The sequence below is a fragment of the Brassica oleracea genome, chromosome C4, assembly GCF_000695525.1.
Source record: "Brassica oleracea var. oleracea cultivar TO1000 chromosome C4, BOL, whole genome shotgun sequence".
NCBI lineage: Eukaryota > Viridiplantae > Streptophyta > Magnoliopsida > Brassicales > Brassicaceae > Brassica > Brassica oleracea.
In genome coordinates this window covers 53,402,474-53,416,849 of record NC_027751.1, presented here as the reverse complement: position 1 = coordinate 53,416,849, position 14,376 = coordinate 53,402,474, and the positions used below count along the sequence as shown (strand labels likewise).

The window sequence follows — 14,376 nt, the reverse complement described above, 5'->3', positions numbered from 1 at the left end:
TTTTTATTTTTTTTTTTTTTTTTTTTTAAAAAAAAAACTAAGAAGGGATAATCATGGTCTAAATGATGCATATGAACGCTTCTCACCGGGTATTTGGGGACGGATCTTCTAAACGCTGTGAACGGTGACGTTTAATTAAGTTTTCACACAGGACGACCGTCTCCGTTTGTAGCAATTGGAAACGATAAGCAGATTAGGACACGTGTTCCCACCTCAATCGTACGGTGATGGAATATAGTGTAATTCCGAAGAACTAATAAGGCTAAAATCGTCATTATTAGAGGAGGCAAAAGCTCCTTCTACGAGCGACAACGATGAAGATAACGGATACGATCGAGAGAAACCATTTCACAAATGATCCAGCAGAGTTGGATAATTTCATATCTGAGCTATTGCTAGAGAGATTCGACGGAGAAATCTCCGATAACGGTGAAGAATCGGATTCCGATTAGGAATCTGGAGAAGAAATCTCACAGTTTCGACAGGTTTACAAAAGGGGAGTGAGATGATGATTGGTGGCAGTACGTGTGACGTCGTTAAGCTACGAAGGGTATCAATCAAGCGAGAGAGAGAGAGAGAGACATCGGACGAAGGAAGAGGGGAAGGAGAGTTGACAGGAGGAAAAATGTCTATGAAGAAGAGATGTCGGGTGCTTGTGTTGTGGTGCTGGAAGTCTCGGAAACTCTTTCATGGGATTATGCCTTGTAGGTGTTCGTAGAAATGCCTGAGTGACTGTAAACGGATCACTTCCCGTGTTGTAAGTTGGTTCAATGAGAAAAAAGGCGTCGACTTGGAACCGGTTTAGGCCCCCATTCCTTTTAGGCCAAGCATCTTCGGTTATAACCGGTCACGAGCACCCCTTGACTTCGACACACTTACTCAGCCTCCAAGATAGTGAGTCTTTATTGTTATCTTTTTTTTTTTTTCGTTCTTTATAAATTCTTGCAACTAACTTCCTTCCTTCATGTGCTATCGAAAAAACAGAAGACTCAGAGAGAAGCTTGACATTGAAGAAACAGAGGAGAGGAGGAGTGCTACGGATCCATCTCTTTCGTGATTGTTTCCTGTTCTCGTTTCCCGCTCCGTCTCCTTCTCTTTAGGTACACTTCTTGCCTTTGATTGCGCTTGAAATCCGATTGAATGAGTTGCAAATTGCTTACCTTGATCGTATGGCTCATTCGATATAGTTTGTGTAATCTTCATGACCAGTTTTAGCGGGAAAATATATCTGCATGAACTGTTCTTGGTTTTAATAAGCGCTCCCTTACGTCGCCATGCTCATCGCTTGTAGCAACATACGTAAAAGCTAACGTTGTCTGCCATTGTTCTTCTCTCCGTTCACGTAACTTCATGGCTTTAGTGTTTCGCGGTTCTTCTCCTCTGTGATTTATCTTTTTGGTGTTTTAGATTTAACTTCTATATTACTTATTATACCAATGTCTATGCACTACTGTTTTTTTGCTTTCATACTGTGTCAACATGGCGTAAGGCGAGAGGCGAGACACACACTGCCTCACCTCGCCATGTGCTATTAAAACCAAGGAATGAACATAATATATGTTGGTGTTTGCAGGAGATGGCGGCTCCATCGTACGAAGTCAATGATGTCATCATGACTCTTTCACATTATATCGAGATGTCTGCAAGTGAAAGGTCATCTTTAAGCTGGGGGAATTTTTTGCCTGAAAAGTATGTTGGTAGGTGGATCCAACTCCAAAAGAAGGACAAAAAAGGGTTCCTCATTTTTCTCGTGAAACAATATGAAGAACCTTTTCACCGCATTGAAAGCTACGGATTCAAGCATATACATGCATGGGTGGATCTGACTAAATGCAATTTCGAGCAAACGAGGGAGCAAGCGGACGCTCAGCTTGTGCCAATCGAAGATGAGACCGAGGAAGAACTTCAATGGCGAGGAGGAAGACAACCCACTTTGTTGGTCGCTCCGGATTTCACCGACATGAGGCGTAAACGTAAGATAGTACATATCATATGAGTACATGCATTGTTCAAAAATGTTAAGCTTTCTTTCTTTCTTTTTTGCAGAAATGCTACAAGGCCTGAGGCTGCAAAAGAGAGCGTGGTCTCCAACAGAGCTCGGCCTTGTCTTCTTAAAAGCAAGCAACAGAGCACGTCGCAGTGAGACATCTAGTGCAGATTCTCCACAGAGATTGTGGTCTCCAACAGAGCTCGGTTTTAGCTTCAGGTTTTCAAAAGCAAGGGAAGAAGATGCACGTAGCAGTGAGACATCTAGTGCAAATTCTCCAGTTCTTGCCAATCAAGACGAAGCAGTCCATACATTCTGGCAGAGTCAGCCTATCGAGCATCTCTCTGATGGGCCAATTCAAACTTCATCTCTTGTCAAGAAGAAGCCTGAAAAGATCGGTGCTGACCATGAATGGACAACACTAGATCTGAGTTCGGATGCTGTTTTATCAGAGGTGTGTAAGCTTCTCGTGGAACACGATTATGAAGGTGATGGTAAGTTCAGATATGCTAACCCTGGGGATTTTCTGAGGTGGGCACTGAGACCACCTGGGTATTATCAAAGCTGGCACATTGGAATCCGTGTCAAGAAGAGTCTCGTTGCTTGCCTTTTTGGGGTGCCTGCAAGAATCAGGGTGCGTGATAATGAGGCTGTTAAAGTAGCAGCGGTCAGTTACTTGTGTGTTCAAAAGGACTTCAGGTCTAAGGGACTTGTCCCTATTATGATTAAAGAGATGAATCGAAGGATCAATTTAAAGGATATTTGGCAAGGCATTTTCTGCACTGATTTGCTAGTGGCAACTCCAGTCACCACTATAAGACAATGGATCAGAATGTTGAACCCGGCGAAAGTTTCAAAGTTTTCAGGTGAAGCTATGTCAATAAAAGACGCCACCAAACTCTACGAGCTACCAAATGCACCGGTAACCCCTGGATTTCGAAAAATGGTACAATCTGACGTCCATGCTGTCACAGAGCTGCTCAGGGGATACCTTCTAGAGTTTCAAGTTGCGGCAGAGTTTCGTGAAGAAGATGTCAAGAATTGGCTTCTCCCCAAAAACAATGTTGTAGATTGTTACGTAGTAGAAGACCCTGAAACTCATGTTGTCACCGACTGTTGCAGCTTCTACACTGTCTCTTTTACTGTCGGTGGCAGGAACAACGTCCAAATGAAAGCGGCTTATTCTTACTACAATGTGGCAACACAGACACCGCTTGTCCAGCTGATGAGGGATATCTTAATCATCTGTAGGCAGAATAAATTTGATATCTTCCATGCAAAGGATGTGATGCACAACGAGAAGTTCTTTGAACAACTAAAGTTTGAAGAAGTTGGTGCACCGTATCATTTCTATCTCTTCAACCAGCGCTTAAGGACTGGATTGCAGCCTTCTCAACTAGGCTTGACTCTTTTCTAAATGGTAAGTATTAGTATGTTTTTGATTCTCTCTTTTTGGGTTCGATCTCAGTTTCAATGACTATAGAGGAATTGTAGGATCGTTACTATAGGGGTATGTTTGGACCTGCATCTCAGACCATTATCTGTTCGCTTACACCTTCAGAGTATTCATCTTTGTAGAACTCTGCTAGTATAAGTTTGGACGTTATGTCGTGCTGGACCAGGGTTTGTTTAGTGCTTGATAATAAAAGTCATGACGTTTCTCTTTGTTCTTTCTATGTGTCAGCATTTGTATCTAATACTTCTTAACCATGTTTCTTATCTGCAGGCTTTCATTTTGTGAATTAGAGGAACCGAAGGATCGTTACTATAATGGTATGTTTGGACATGTATCTTAGACCATTGCCTGTTCACTTACACCTTCAGAGTATTCATCTTTGTAGAACTCTGCTAGTATCGTGATATGTTTGGACCTTTTATGTCGTGCTGGACCAGGGTTTGTTTAGTGCTTGATAATAAAAGCGGCAAAGTCATGACGTTTCTCTTTGTTCTTTCTATGTTTCAGGTGAAAACGAGGAACAAAAGGGCAATATGAAGATGAGTGTCCAATGATTTTGTAGATACATGTGAACCTAAAGGGTCTTAGTGTCAAATAGTTTTTTTTTTTTTTTTTAGTCAAGAAGCTGATGTGGCAGACTTGTGAGTCATGTAGAGGGAAAGAAGTGAACATACGAATTTGAAATCTAAAACCTTTGTTCGCTCGTAATGACGATTACGTTTATACAATAGTCTAAAGGAATAATTCTCGAAGGAGCATAGTCCTATGGCTTGCCTAGCTCTCGCATGTATGGCCCACTCATGGACATCCTATATCGGCTCTTCTAAGTGCGTACGTTCTGGTCTCAAGCTCTTGTTTGTGCTGAGTATTTCAAGTAGGGTCCATGTTTGTCCTTGAACAGTATTGGAGGTTGTTTCCTGAGAAGCTGTGCATGACCTGAAACTCCACAAATAAAGCTGATGAGAATCTGTAAATTAGCAATGGATGTAATGTAAAGATAAGCTGGTTAGTAGTCCAAAATTACCATGAGCTTTATCCGCCTTGCATGATTATGTGCGTCGCTTATCTTTACATTACATCCATTGCTTCTAGTTTCTTAACACTGTCTTTCTAAGATCATTTGAGTTTACAAGTAGTGTAGCCGAAGCATTAACGAACGTGTCTTTTGCATCATCCGAGAACTCCATATATATGGGGCATACACCTTGATCCAAAAACAATCAGAGAGTTTTAACTGCAAGAAAATTTCGCATTTTGTTAACTTCAAAACTCCGTTCTATGATTTTGGAAATGAAATTAAAAACTTTTGAGTTTTGAACTTTATTCTCAAAAACTCGATGCAGAGTTAAGGCCCAAACATTTTAGTTAAAATTATAATTTTATCCTGGCGTTATTCTAGTTTACTATAGTTGCGTACATATGCGTGGTGTTATAAACAAAAAAATAAAGAAAATACGTATTGTTCCATGTAATAATCTCCATAAGAATTAATCCTATATCTCTACAACAAAAAAAAAATTACAACCGAACCGAGAACCAAATGAGTACCTAAATTTCTATAATATAGTTTATATATGTATAAGTATTAACTAGGATAACCATTTTTAAGTATTTGTACAAAAATAGTCTTCAATGAAGAAAATAATGAAAATAAATTTTATTAAAAATGTATTTTTATCTTACGGTTAACTAATCTAGACTTAGGATTTAGAGTTAAGGGGTGAGGTTTTGGGAATATGGTTTCAAATTTTTAAAAATAAAAAATGAATATTAAAAGTTTCAAAATAAAAAAAAGACTATTTTGATCATATTTTTTTAGAGCTATTTTTGTGACAAAATTTTTAAAATAGCTATCTGAAAGATTGTCCTATTAAGTTCTTAAATAATCAAATAATTTTAAAAATACTATTTATAAACCTAAATATCCAAAAAAAACGGAACTACTAGAATACTTTGTATCCAAAATATTTTAATCATCTAAATATCCAAGTTGTTATCCAAAAACTAAAAAAAAGTCTGATATTTAATCTGAAATATCTAAATTTTCTGAATTTTTAATTTGAGTTAACCAAAAACTTGGAATCAAACCGAAGAAAAATGGGATCCAAAATTATTTCAGATATTAGTCGGTTTCCAATTTTTTTATCCGAACCAAACAAAAAACTGAAATAACCAAATTGAATTGAATTTTCTAAATACCCGAATAGATCTTAAAATTTCTTGAACCGAACCAGTAACAGAACTGAGAACCGAATGTTATGGCTACGAAAAGGTCTACGATTAATATTCGATCGAATCAAGCAAAGGGATAATACGTGGTAACAGGTAAAAAAAGCCTAATATCATACGGCCATTAATAGTCTGGTCCACTATCAAAGCCCTAATCTTTAATTTGTAATATGTGTACTCCTTAACAAGGCTTGGTGTCGGCAATGCATTATAGTTGTAAGTTGTAACTCATAATTTCACGTGTAAAAATTAAAATCATTCTATCTTCTTTTTATTTTTAGGTAATCAAGTCAATCAAACGATTAGCACGTGTTAAATTTTAAATATATTTACATCAAGCTTTATTAGGGTTTTGTGACTATCTAACCTTTTGAAAGACAATTGTGGCCATTATCATATCTAAGCTTTCGGATTTCGTACGTTTGCCAGTGCGTTTGGAGTAAGTGAAATCTTAAAGGGATAAATCTGCTAGTGACGACATGGAACATAAAAGGTATGTGTAGTTTCTTAGTTTCGTTAATGGCTACTTTCTTTTGATCATGAATGCATTTATGTGCCTGTAAACACCCACCACTAGCCTAATTCTTTGAAACCCTAAAACCCGTATCTATATATATTTGAATCCTGACAGCAAAACCTGTGGTGAAAATCTGAGAAATCAAGATGTCCTGAATGAGGACAGGATCAGTGACTTGCCTGAAGGTTTGCTTATGCAGATATTATCTTCACTTGCAACAAAAAATGTCATAGCGACGAGTGTTTTGTCTAAAAGGTGGAGATCTCTTTGGAAGAAAGTGCCAAGCATCAAGTTTGATTCTTGGTATCACAAAACTGAACCCCATAGGTTTTCAGAGATTGTTTACAAGTCTTTGCTTTCATATAACTCTCCGGTTCTAGATAGTTTTTATTTGGTAGATATATGCGTATCTGAAGTTTCAGATGATATCACAATATGGATTGGAATTGCATTTGCACGCCATGTGCGTAAATTAGTACTGAAGCTGCTTTTAGATGAAAAGTATTACGGCAACTTGATTAGATTTCCGAGTGTTTTCTGTAACTGTAATAACACACTCGATACCTTGGAAATAAGTAAGTTATTTCTTTTAGACTTTCCTTCTCGGGTCGGTTTGAAGTCCCTTAAAAAGCTGCACCTTAGCTATGCGAACTTCAGAGACGACGAATCTGTTTGCAACCTTTTATGTGGTTGCCCTAGTCTCGAAGATTTGGTTGTGCAGCGAAGGGGCAGTTATGATGGGGTGATCACTTTCACTATTGCGGTGCCATCATTACAGAGACTAACCATAGTAGATACATTCCGAGGAACATGTCGGGGAGGCTATGCGATAAACGCCCCTTCTTTGAAATACTTGAACATCAAAGGAGTCGGGTTGTTAAGTTTTTCGTTATTTAGGACTCAACGCACCGAGTCGTATGGGTTTTGTCTTATTGAGAATGCTCCAGAACTGGTGGAGGCAAAAATCACTGGCTTTACTGATATAAATTTACACAACGAAAACATTTTTGTATCTCTAACTTCAGCCAAACGTCTTTCCTTCGACTTTTCACCCTTCAAGGTACAATTTAAGGTTCTCACAGGTGATTTTTTTCCGGCCTAATATTAATTGTTTTTAATATACTAATGTTGCATCATGCACAGATCAAGTGTCCTACTGGTATTACCTTCTATCAGCTGGTATCTTTGGAGCTGAATACAAGGAAAAGTGAATGGTCGATTCTACTTGCGCGCATGCTCGATAGTTCTCCTAAATTGCAAATCCTCAAGTTCGTCAACAACGTAAGCAATTTTAATTAGTTTTTTTTTCTCATAGCTCCAATTTCAGGTATTTCGATGAGATCTAATATCATTTTATTGCATTGGTCTCAGGTATACTTGTACCACGACAACAAAGTATCCACTTTTCCATTGGCCGGGGAATGGGAGCAACGTCCTAAATGTGTACCAGAATGTTTGTTGTTCCATCTTGAGACACTCGTGTGGACAGGATACATATGGGATCGTAAAGATGATAGAGAAGTGGCAACATACATTTTAAAGAACGCAAGACACTTGAAGAAAGCAACCTTCTACACAGAACCCATCCAGCTGGAATATTTCCAAACGTTGGAAGAGAAACATGAGATGCTCAACGAGTTGGCTAGTGTAGTTAGGGCTTCAAGTTCATGTCACCTCGTCTTCGAATCATCCAACTAATCTCTTAAACTCTTCCAGCGAGTTTGAATAGATTTCAGTTTTTAGCTAATAAATAAGTTTTAAGATATTTTGGCGAAAATCAAACAATTAATAACTTTTCAACAGTTTCCTCCATTTCATCGACACCGTTTAACACCGTCTTACACTGCATGCCAGCATGCGCCTTCCATCTCACATATCCCGTAACGAGGCTTTACGACAGCCACATAGGCCTATCCATGTTCCTCATGTGACGAAAAAGTGACGTGAAAAATGGCTTGTTTGTCTCATGAGTAAACTTCAACCGGCAGTTACCATTGAACGGAGTGAACATAGGATGCCACGCACGCTCCAAACGGTACAAGCATGGCATCTGCGGCACTTGATGCTCTCCCACAAACTCAAAATAGTCGGCCATAGTTATATGCGAATCAATATGGTAAGGAAGGACACTTGCTACACCATTTAGATCATGAAGAGCAAGTGCGGCCTGAAAAGCTCTCTGAGCCTACTCATATACGAGGATAAATGGATATATCTGTTGCATAAAAGGAAAGTAATTCATCAGACTTACAATTTCTATCGCCACACACCAGAAAGGAAAGAAAGAAAAACTATCAAAGATGTTATTACCTGAAGTAGTTGTATGCATCTTTAGTCTCAGGAAACTCCATTGAGAAAGAACGATCCAAGCGAGCCCTGATCTCCATTGGAGAAATCAAAACCGCCTTTTGTGATGTGATGGACTCCATGCACGTCTCCCCCTCGTCCCTGTCTAGAGCTACCACCACCCCATCTTGACTGCTCCTGTCAAGTGATCTAACGACCTTTGAACCATATACATTCTCCTCCGTTTTCTAGATTCAGATACTTGGGATCTATTGATTTTCCTTTCTACTATGTTCTTTTTATTTTCCTCAAAATATCATTTGATATTTTTTTAATCTATAAACGTTACATGAGTCAATGTGTATGCTTCTGTTAATTCAATAATTTCAAGAAAATCATAAAACATAGTTTATAATGTAGGGACCGAGTGAGAAATTCGGAAGAGTGAATGAAGCTTGAATTTCTCTTTACTTTGACTCGTTGAAACGCCGAGACGTTGAATGATGAATGTTTAAATTAGAAATTGCTTGCTGTTTTCTGAGTTTTACCGGTCGAGAAATTTTCATTGGTCTCAGGTAAATTGTTTCTAAAACCGAACTGATAGCTAACCGAAATGATTTTTGGGTCATTGATCAATATGCTTCGGAAAGTTTCAATCGGTTTTAACTTAATTCAGTTGATCAGTTCAATCGCACGAAGAATGAAAATAAAACTAAATCTAAATGCTTTGTTAATTATTTTGGTAAATTTACAAACATAATTCATTTTTTTAATAAAAATAATTATGAAATAAAATTTAAGTGTAAATAAAAAATATAAAACCAATATTTTTATTTTATATATAAAACCAAGTTTTTTGAATTTAAATATTTATTATTGTGAGTTATAATTTTATATAAAACTAATATAATAAAAATAGAAAAAAATTTATTTGTATAATTTAAGTGATAAAAATAATTAATAAAATTAATTTTTAATAGAAAATTACAAACAAACTCAATGTTTTATCCAACTGAATGACTGATTCCTATATGTTTCCGGGTTCACGGTTTAATCTGCTCCGATCCGTTCGGTTTATAAAAAATGGTTTGAGATAGTCTTCATTCACACAGAGCCGTGCCTAGCATGTATCAAAAAAGGCTTTCGCCTCAGGCCCCCTTCTAAATATAAATATTTTGGGGCCCCTAAAATCTAAAGTTCATTGTAGCATAGTGGTTCTTCTAGGTATATATGTGCACAAGTTCGACCCTCCCAAGTTTCAGAATTATTTTTTCTATAAAATTAGGCTTCTTAAAAAAAAATTTATGTTAAAATACTGTTGTTTTTAAAATTTGCCTTGAGCCCCACTTACCCTAGGCACGCCACTGCATTCACACCCACCAATCGATAGTTGATGTTATCTGTGCCAATCTCTCACGATTTATGTAATCCACCACATCAAATTGAAAACAAACCCAAACATTTAAGGTGAATTTAGTTAGCAATATATATACTATACAAACCATATATTTAACGTTTGAAATTTGACTAATGAATGTATGCCTTTATAACAAAACAATGCAAGTCATTAACCAGAGTATAAAATTAGCTATATGGTATATATACTCGTGATAAATCTTACTAGATGATCGGATAAGATATAGATATCAACACATCTTACGTAAGGGTAGAACTATAGCATATGTTTACACTAAATGTGTTTCTGCATTGATATCTAGATATAGAGATTGCAGAGTTCAGACCAAGAGCCGAAAAGAGAAACCCAAAATACAATACAATACAATACATACCTGACAACAAAAAATACTGTTTTGTTAATTTTCTTATTTTCAGATCACACCTTTTTTCAATCGCCCCATTCCCCAAGATGAAAAAGAAAGAAAGAAAAACTCTTCTCTTTTTCGTTTTTGCTAATATAGACATCACACAGTTATATAAATAAGCAAGTTTTTAATTACTGATTTGTCACTGCCCATCTCCTGCAAGTCTACCTGCCTAACTGATATCCAGCAATAGCTTCAGAGAAAAGCAGCCGCGCAGCAGCCATATTTAGTAATCCAAACATAGAAACCCATAACAAATTTTATTGCAGGGACAATAATTAATGATACACACATATATATACAAAAAGCAGCAATCCTATATAGAGACATTTCATTTTTCTAAGACAGCCCATCAAACCCTGAAACTTTCTGACCGAAGAGATATACAAGAGAGATATGGGTTTACACTGATCCCAATCCTAGTTCATGTCTCTTCTTACAAATCTCACTTATTTGTTGTACCCAATTTTTCTACTATAAACAGCCTTGCAATCTTGTTACATAACCTAAGATATGTTTTTCCAAATGTGATTTTAATAATTTAATCAATCGATAGATGATATATTGGGTAAAATGATAAAAGGACTAACAAATGGTGGAGGTACTTCATATGTATAGACAATCAACAATTTTTTTTTCATGAACACTTGACAAAAGGATTATTCAAATCCATAGAAATTTTCTATATGGACTATGACTGTATATCGCTATAACACATATACATAATTTCACTATAAATTTATAATGAAACCAATGCATTATGTTGTCATGTATATAATTATGTGTGGTTTTAAGTTTATAATACCAACTAATCTCATCATCATTATTGATCCAAATCAAAAGGCAATGAAGACTTTCCTTTCTCAGAGAAGTGATCATCTTCACAGCTGCTCCCAAGTCTCAGCTGAAACAAAGAGGAAGATGAAGAAGCACCGCCACCTCCTGCACGCGGCAAACTCCCACCGGAAGATGAAGATTCTTCCTCCGTACTGTTTGTTACTCCACTCTCGCCACATTCCATATCGACTCCAAAAAGCCTCAGCCTCTTCCCGGCCGTTCCAACAACCTCCTGACTAACTCGAGCTCCTCCGCGCATCATCACCGGCACAGATTCGATCACCAACGGATCAGCCACCACCGCTCTCTGGTCCACTGACCTAACGAAATACCCGTATCCAAATTCTCTCGGAATCTGTGGATAACCGTAACCAATGTGATGATGACGTGGCGGCTGATGATTGTACAGATCGTAACATGTCGAAGTAGTTGCTGTCGGAAAACTGTAAAACCTAGGGAACATAGCTCCTGCAGCAAAGTGAACACCCGATGTCGGATAGTCAGGGACTTTAGGTCGTTTCCTCCAATCGATAAACAAGCGGCTGTCTCCGACACATCTCTGGAAAGAGACAATATCTCCGGCGTCAAGCTTCTTGTCTTTAACGAAACGGCTCCAACCTTTAGTCATGACATAGCTCTGGCTACTGTTCCAGTAAGAGTAACGGAACCTCCATGACTTTCCTGTTAGATCTTCGAAGTTTAAAAGCAAACCTTTCCCGTTTGAGGATGAATCTAGAGGGAAGTATCTTTCTGCGTGTTGCTTTGGGATCACGAGCCGGTTTAGTTTCCCTACGTCGCTTGGAGTCACCACTTTGTCGAACATGTGCTCTCTCTCAACTTCTTCTATGGGCTTCTTTGCTTCTGCTTCTCCTTCTCTTGCGAGAGACAAGTTGGTCATCATCTTTTAGAAGTCAGATCTCTTAATGGTGTGGCTAAGATTGGGGTTTTGACTTGATTCCGATTGGATGACTTTGAAAATTGAGAAAGAAAGAGAGAAACAACAAACCCTAATTTTGGAAGTAGAGGAGGAGAAGTGAAGGAGATTTAGAGGAGGAAAAAAGTTAAATTGGTGATGTGATTGACCTAATTATACATAAATAGAAAGTTAGTTTTGCCTAACTTCTTATCAGCATGATCTCTCTCTCTCTCTCTTTCTCATCTCTATCTTTCACTGGTTTTCTGCAATAGGCTAATAGCTATAGCTCTCAGAGTTATAGTGGAAGAAAACAAAAAGTACTGTTAAGATTTTTTAGAAGAAGAATGATAGAAATCTTGAATGTTATAATGTTATGATGAGAATGATGGAGATATGGGCAAGAGAGAACCAATTTAGAGGGACCCCTTGAATAGATCTGGTTCAGTTCATGTGACATTATTGTCCTTTTACCACTATCTTAGTTTCTTCTTTTCCTCCTTCCATAATCTATACTTTTAATTAATTTCCCATACAATTTTTTTTTAATTTGCCAAAAAAATAGATTTGTTTAACGAATACAGATCGTAGATGGTTGAGATCTGAGGAGAAAGGAGATGATAATGTCGCGTTCTTAGGGAGAAAATTTTGTTTTACTTCAAATTAATTTTAATCGTAAAACTATTAACAATCAAAATGATTAACAAGTACTACTACTTAATAAACAATCTCGCCTTAGTAAATGCTCAGTATCGAATGGGGACCTCTTTCATGGGTTTGCTGCAGTTTTTGGTTTCACAGAGACAAGATTGGCATGTTGTTTTAGTTTGGTATTTACTGTTGACTTTTTTGTTATGGTTCCCCTTCTCTCCCTCTCTTAATTTCTTCTTGGTGTATAAATTATTCACATTTATGTCTAACATTGTATGTGTTTGGGTGATTTTTTTATATTAATCAACACATTTATACCTCTTACCTTGTAATAAAAAATCCAATTTATGACCACATTAATATTAGGGATATTATTATATTTTTCTTTATTTACATGTCTATGTACTCAGTTGTTATTTATATATATAACCAAGATAAATCATGGATGATCAAAACATCAAAATAACCAAAATAAATCATGGATAATCAAAAAGATTAGTCGATAGTAATTACGTTAATGATACAAATTAAATATTTACAAATGTAATAAATATATCTTCTTACTTACCACAACAGAAAATTAGGTCCCTTTTCTTCTGAATGGCAGAAAATTAGAACCTAACAACTGAGCTATAACAGGCATCTCGTTTTAACATGACACATTGACACTAAACCTAAAATCGTTACTGAGCTATAAGCTAAGACTATAACATACATCTCGTTTTAACATGACCTAAACCGAAAATGGTTATTTTTTTGCCTAATATAAAAATAAGAATTCTTATCAAACTGTCCACTTGTAGATATATTATCTTAGCTAGTTTAAAACTTAAATAACTTTTTACGATATAAAAAGTGTTTTGAGTCACTTTTCTTTTCCGGATTCAGAGTAAATAATCTAGTATGTTGTTATATCTTCTCAGAGTTATAATATATATCTATCTATCAAGGATCAGTCACCATCTTAATATGTATATATATTGTTTGGTTGGCCGATTACTTTTTCTTCAAAAGGATTGGCCAGGCCAGTTTAAAAGTGGATACACAAGCTTAATCACAACCAATCGAAAAAATTATCTAAAATAGACATGGTATCTCATTGTTCTTGGACCGGCCAAAAATTCTTAGAGTTTATGGCTCAAGATATAACTTTCGCACAAAACGAAAATCGATACATATTTGTGTGTATCATACCAACAGCTTGGAAAGCCATCTCCAACCGAATTTGTTCTTTAGATTCTTAATTTATCAAAAAAGGTAAAAAGAGATCAATAGTTTTAAAGTGAAAAATTTATGAGAAAAAAAATTATGAAATTTATGAAAACATCTTTATCGATGATATATATATATATATATATATATATATAACAATAATAATTTCATCATAAATTAATTAAAATTTAGATTATAAAAACAAACTAATCATAAAGTGATAAGTGATAAAAAATGTATCATAATGTTTTTATAGTTTTTGTCAAACAAGAACCTTTTTCTTTATCTTTCCTTTCCTTTGTCTTTATTTTTATTTTTCAATATTTTTTTGGTCGTTCAATATTTTTTAGTTAGAGATGCATGCTTTAACAATGTCAGTATAGTACTCTACAACATGATACTTGTCTAATGGACCCTCACAAACCCCTTGATAACTAGGTAAATTGATTGTTTTCACGTATAGTT

The 14,376-nt window shown here is 36.3% G+C and overlaps 3 protein-coding genes across 4 annotated transcripts; 2 read left to right on the top strand and 1 right to left on the bottom strand.

The window, feature by feature from the left end:
* The first annotated feature begins 293 nt into the window (after positions 1-293).
* On the top strand, positions 294-4,137 carry LOC106337651 (glycylpeptide N-tetradecanoyltransferase 1-like). Of its 2 annotated transcripts, none has more exons than XM_013776770.1 (6): positions 294-894; positions 985-1,100; positions 1,574-1,973; positions 2,047-3,407; positions 3,714-3,760; positions 3,951-4,137. In XM_013776770.1, the coding sequence occupies exons 3-4, from the start codon at positions 1,577-1,579 to the stop codon at positions 3,402-3,404; spliced, it is 1,755 nt and encodes a 584-aa protein (XP_013632224.1). In that variant the 5' UTR covers positions 294-894; positions 985-1,100; positions 1,574-1,576; the 3' UTR covers positions 3,405-3,407; positions 3,714-3,760; positions 3,951-4,137. The 2 variants fall into 2 exon arrangements, with proteins under 2 accessions (XP_013632224.1, XP_013632225.1); XM_013776771.1 differs by having other exon boundaries at positions 1,210-1,973.
* Positions 4,138-6,151: 2,014 nt separating this feature from the next.
* Positions 6,152-7,893, top strand: LOC106341117 (FBD-associated F-box protein At3g49020-like). Its single transcript, XM_013779935.1, has 4 exons — positions 6,152-6,165; positions 6,304-7,249; positions 7,333-7,470; positions 7,561-7,893. Exons 1-4 carry the CDS (start codon positions 6,152-6,154, stop codon positions 7,885-7,887), a joined length of 1,425 nt encoding a protein of 474 aa, XP_013635389.1. The 3' UTR covers positions 7,888-7,893.
* A 3,021-nt stretch (positions 7,894-10,914) lies between these two features.
* Positions 10,915-12,416, bottom strand: LOC106337215 (B3 domain-containing transcription factor NGA1-like). The gene has a single exon (XM_013776281.1). The coding sequence runs from the start codon at positions 12,034-12,036 to the stop codon at positions 11,122-11,124; it is 915 nt and encodes a 304-aa protein (XP_013631735.1). The 5' UTR covers positions 12,037-12,416; the 3' UTR covers positions 10,915-11,121.
* Between the last annotated feature and the right edge of the window lie 1,960 nt (positions 12,417-14,376).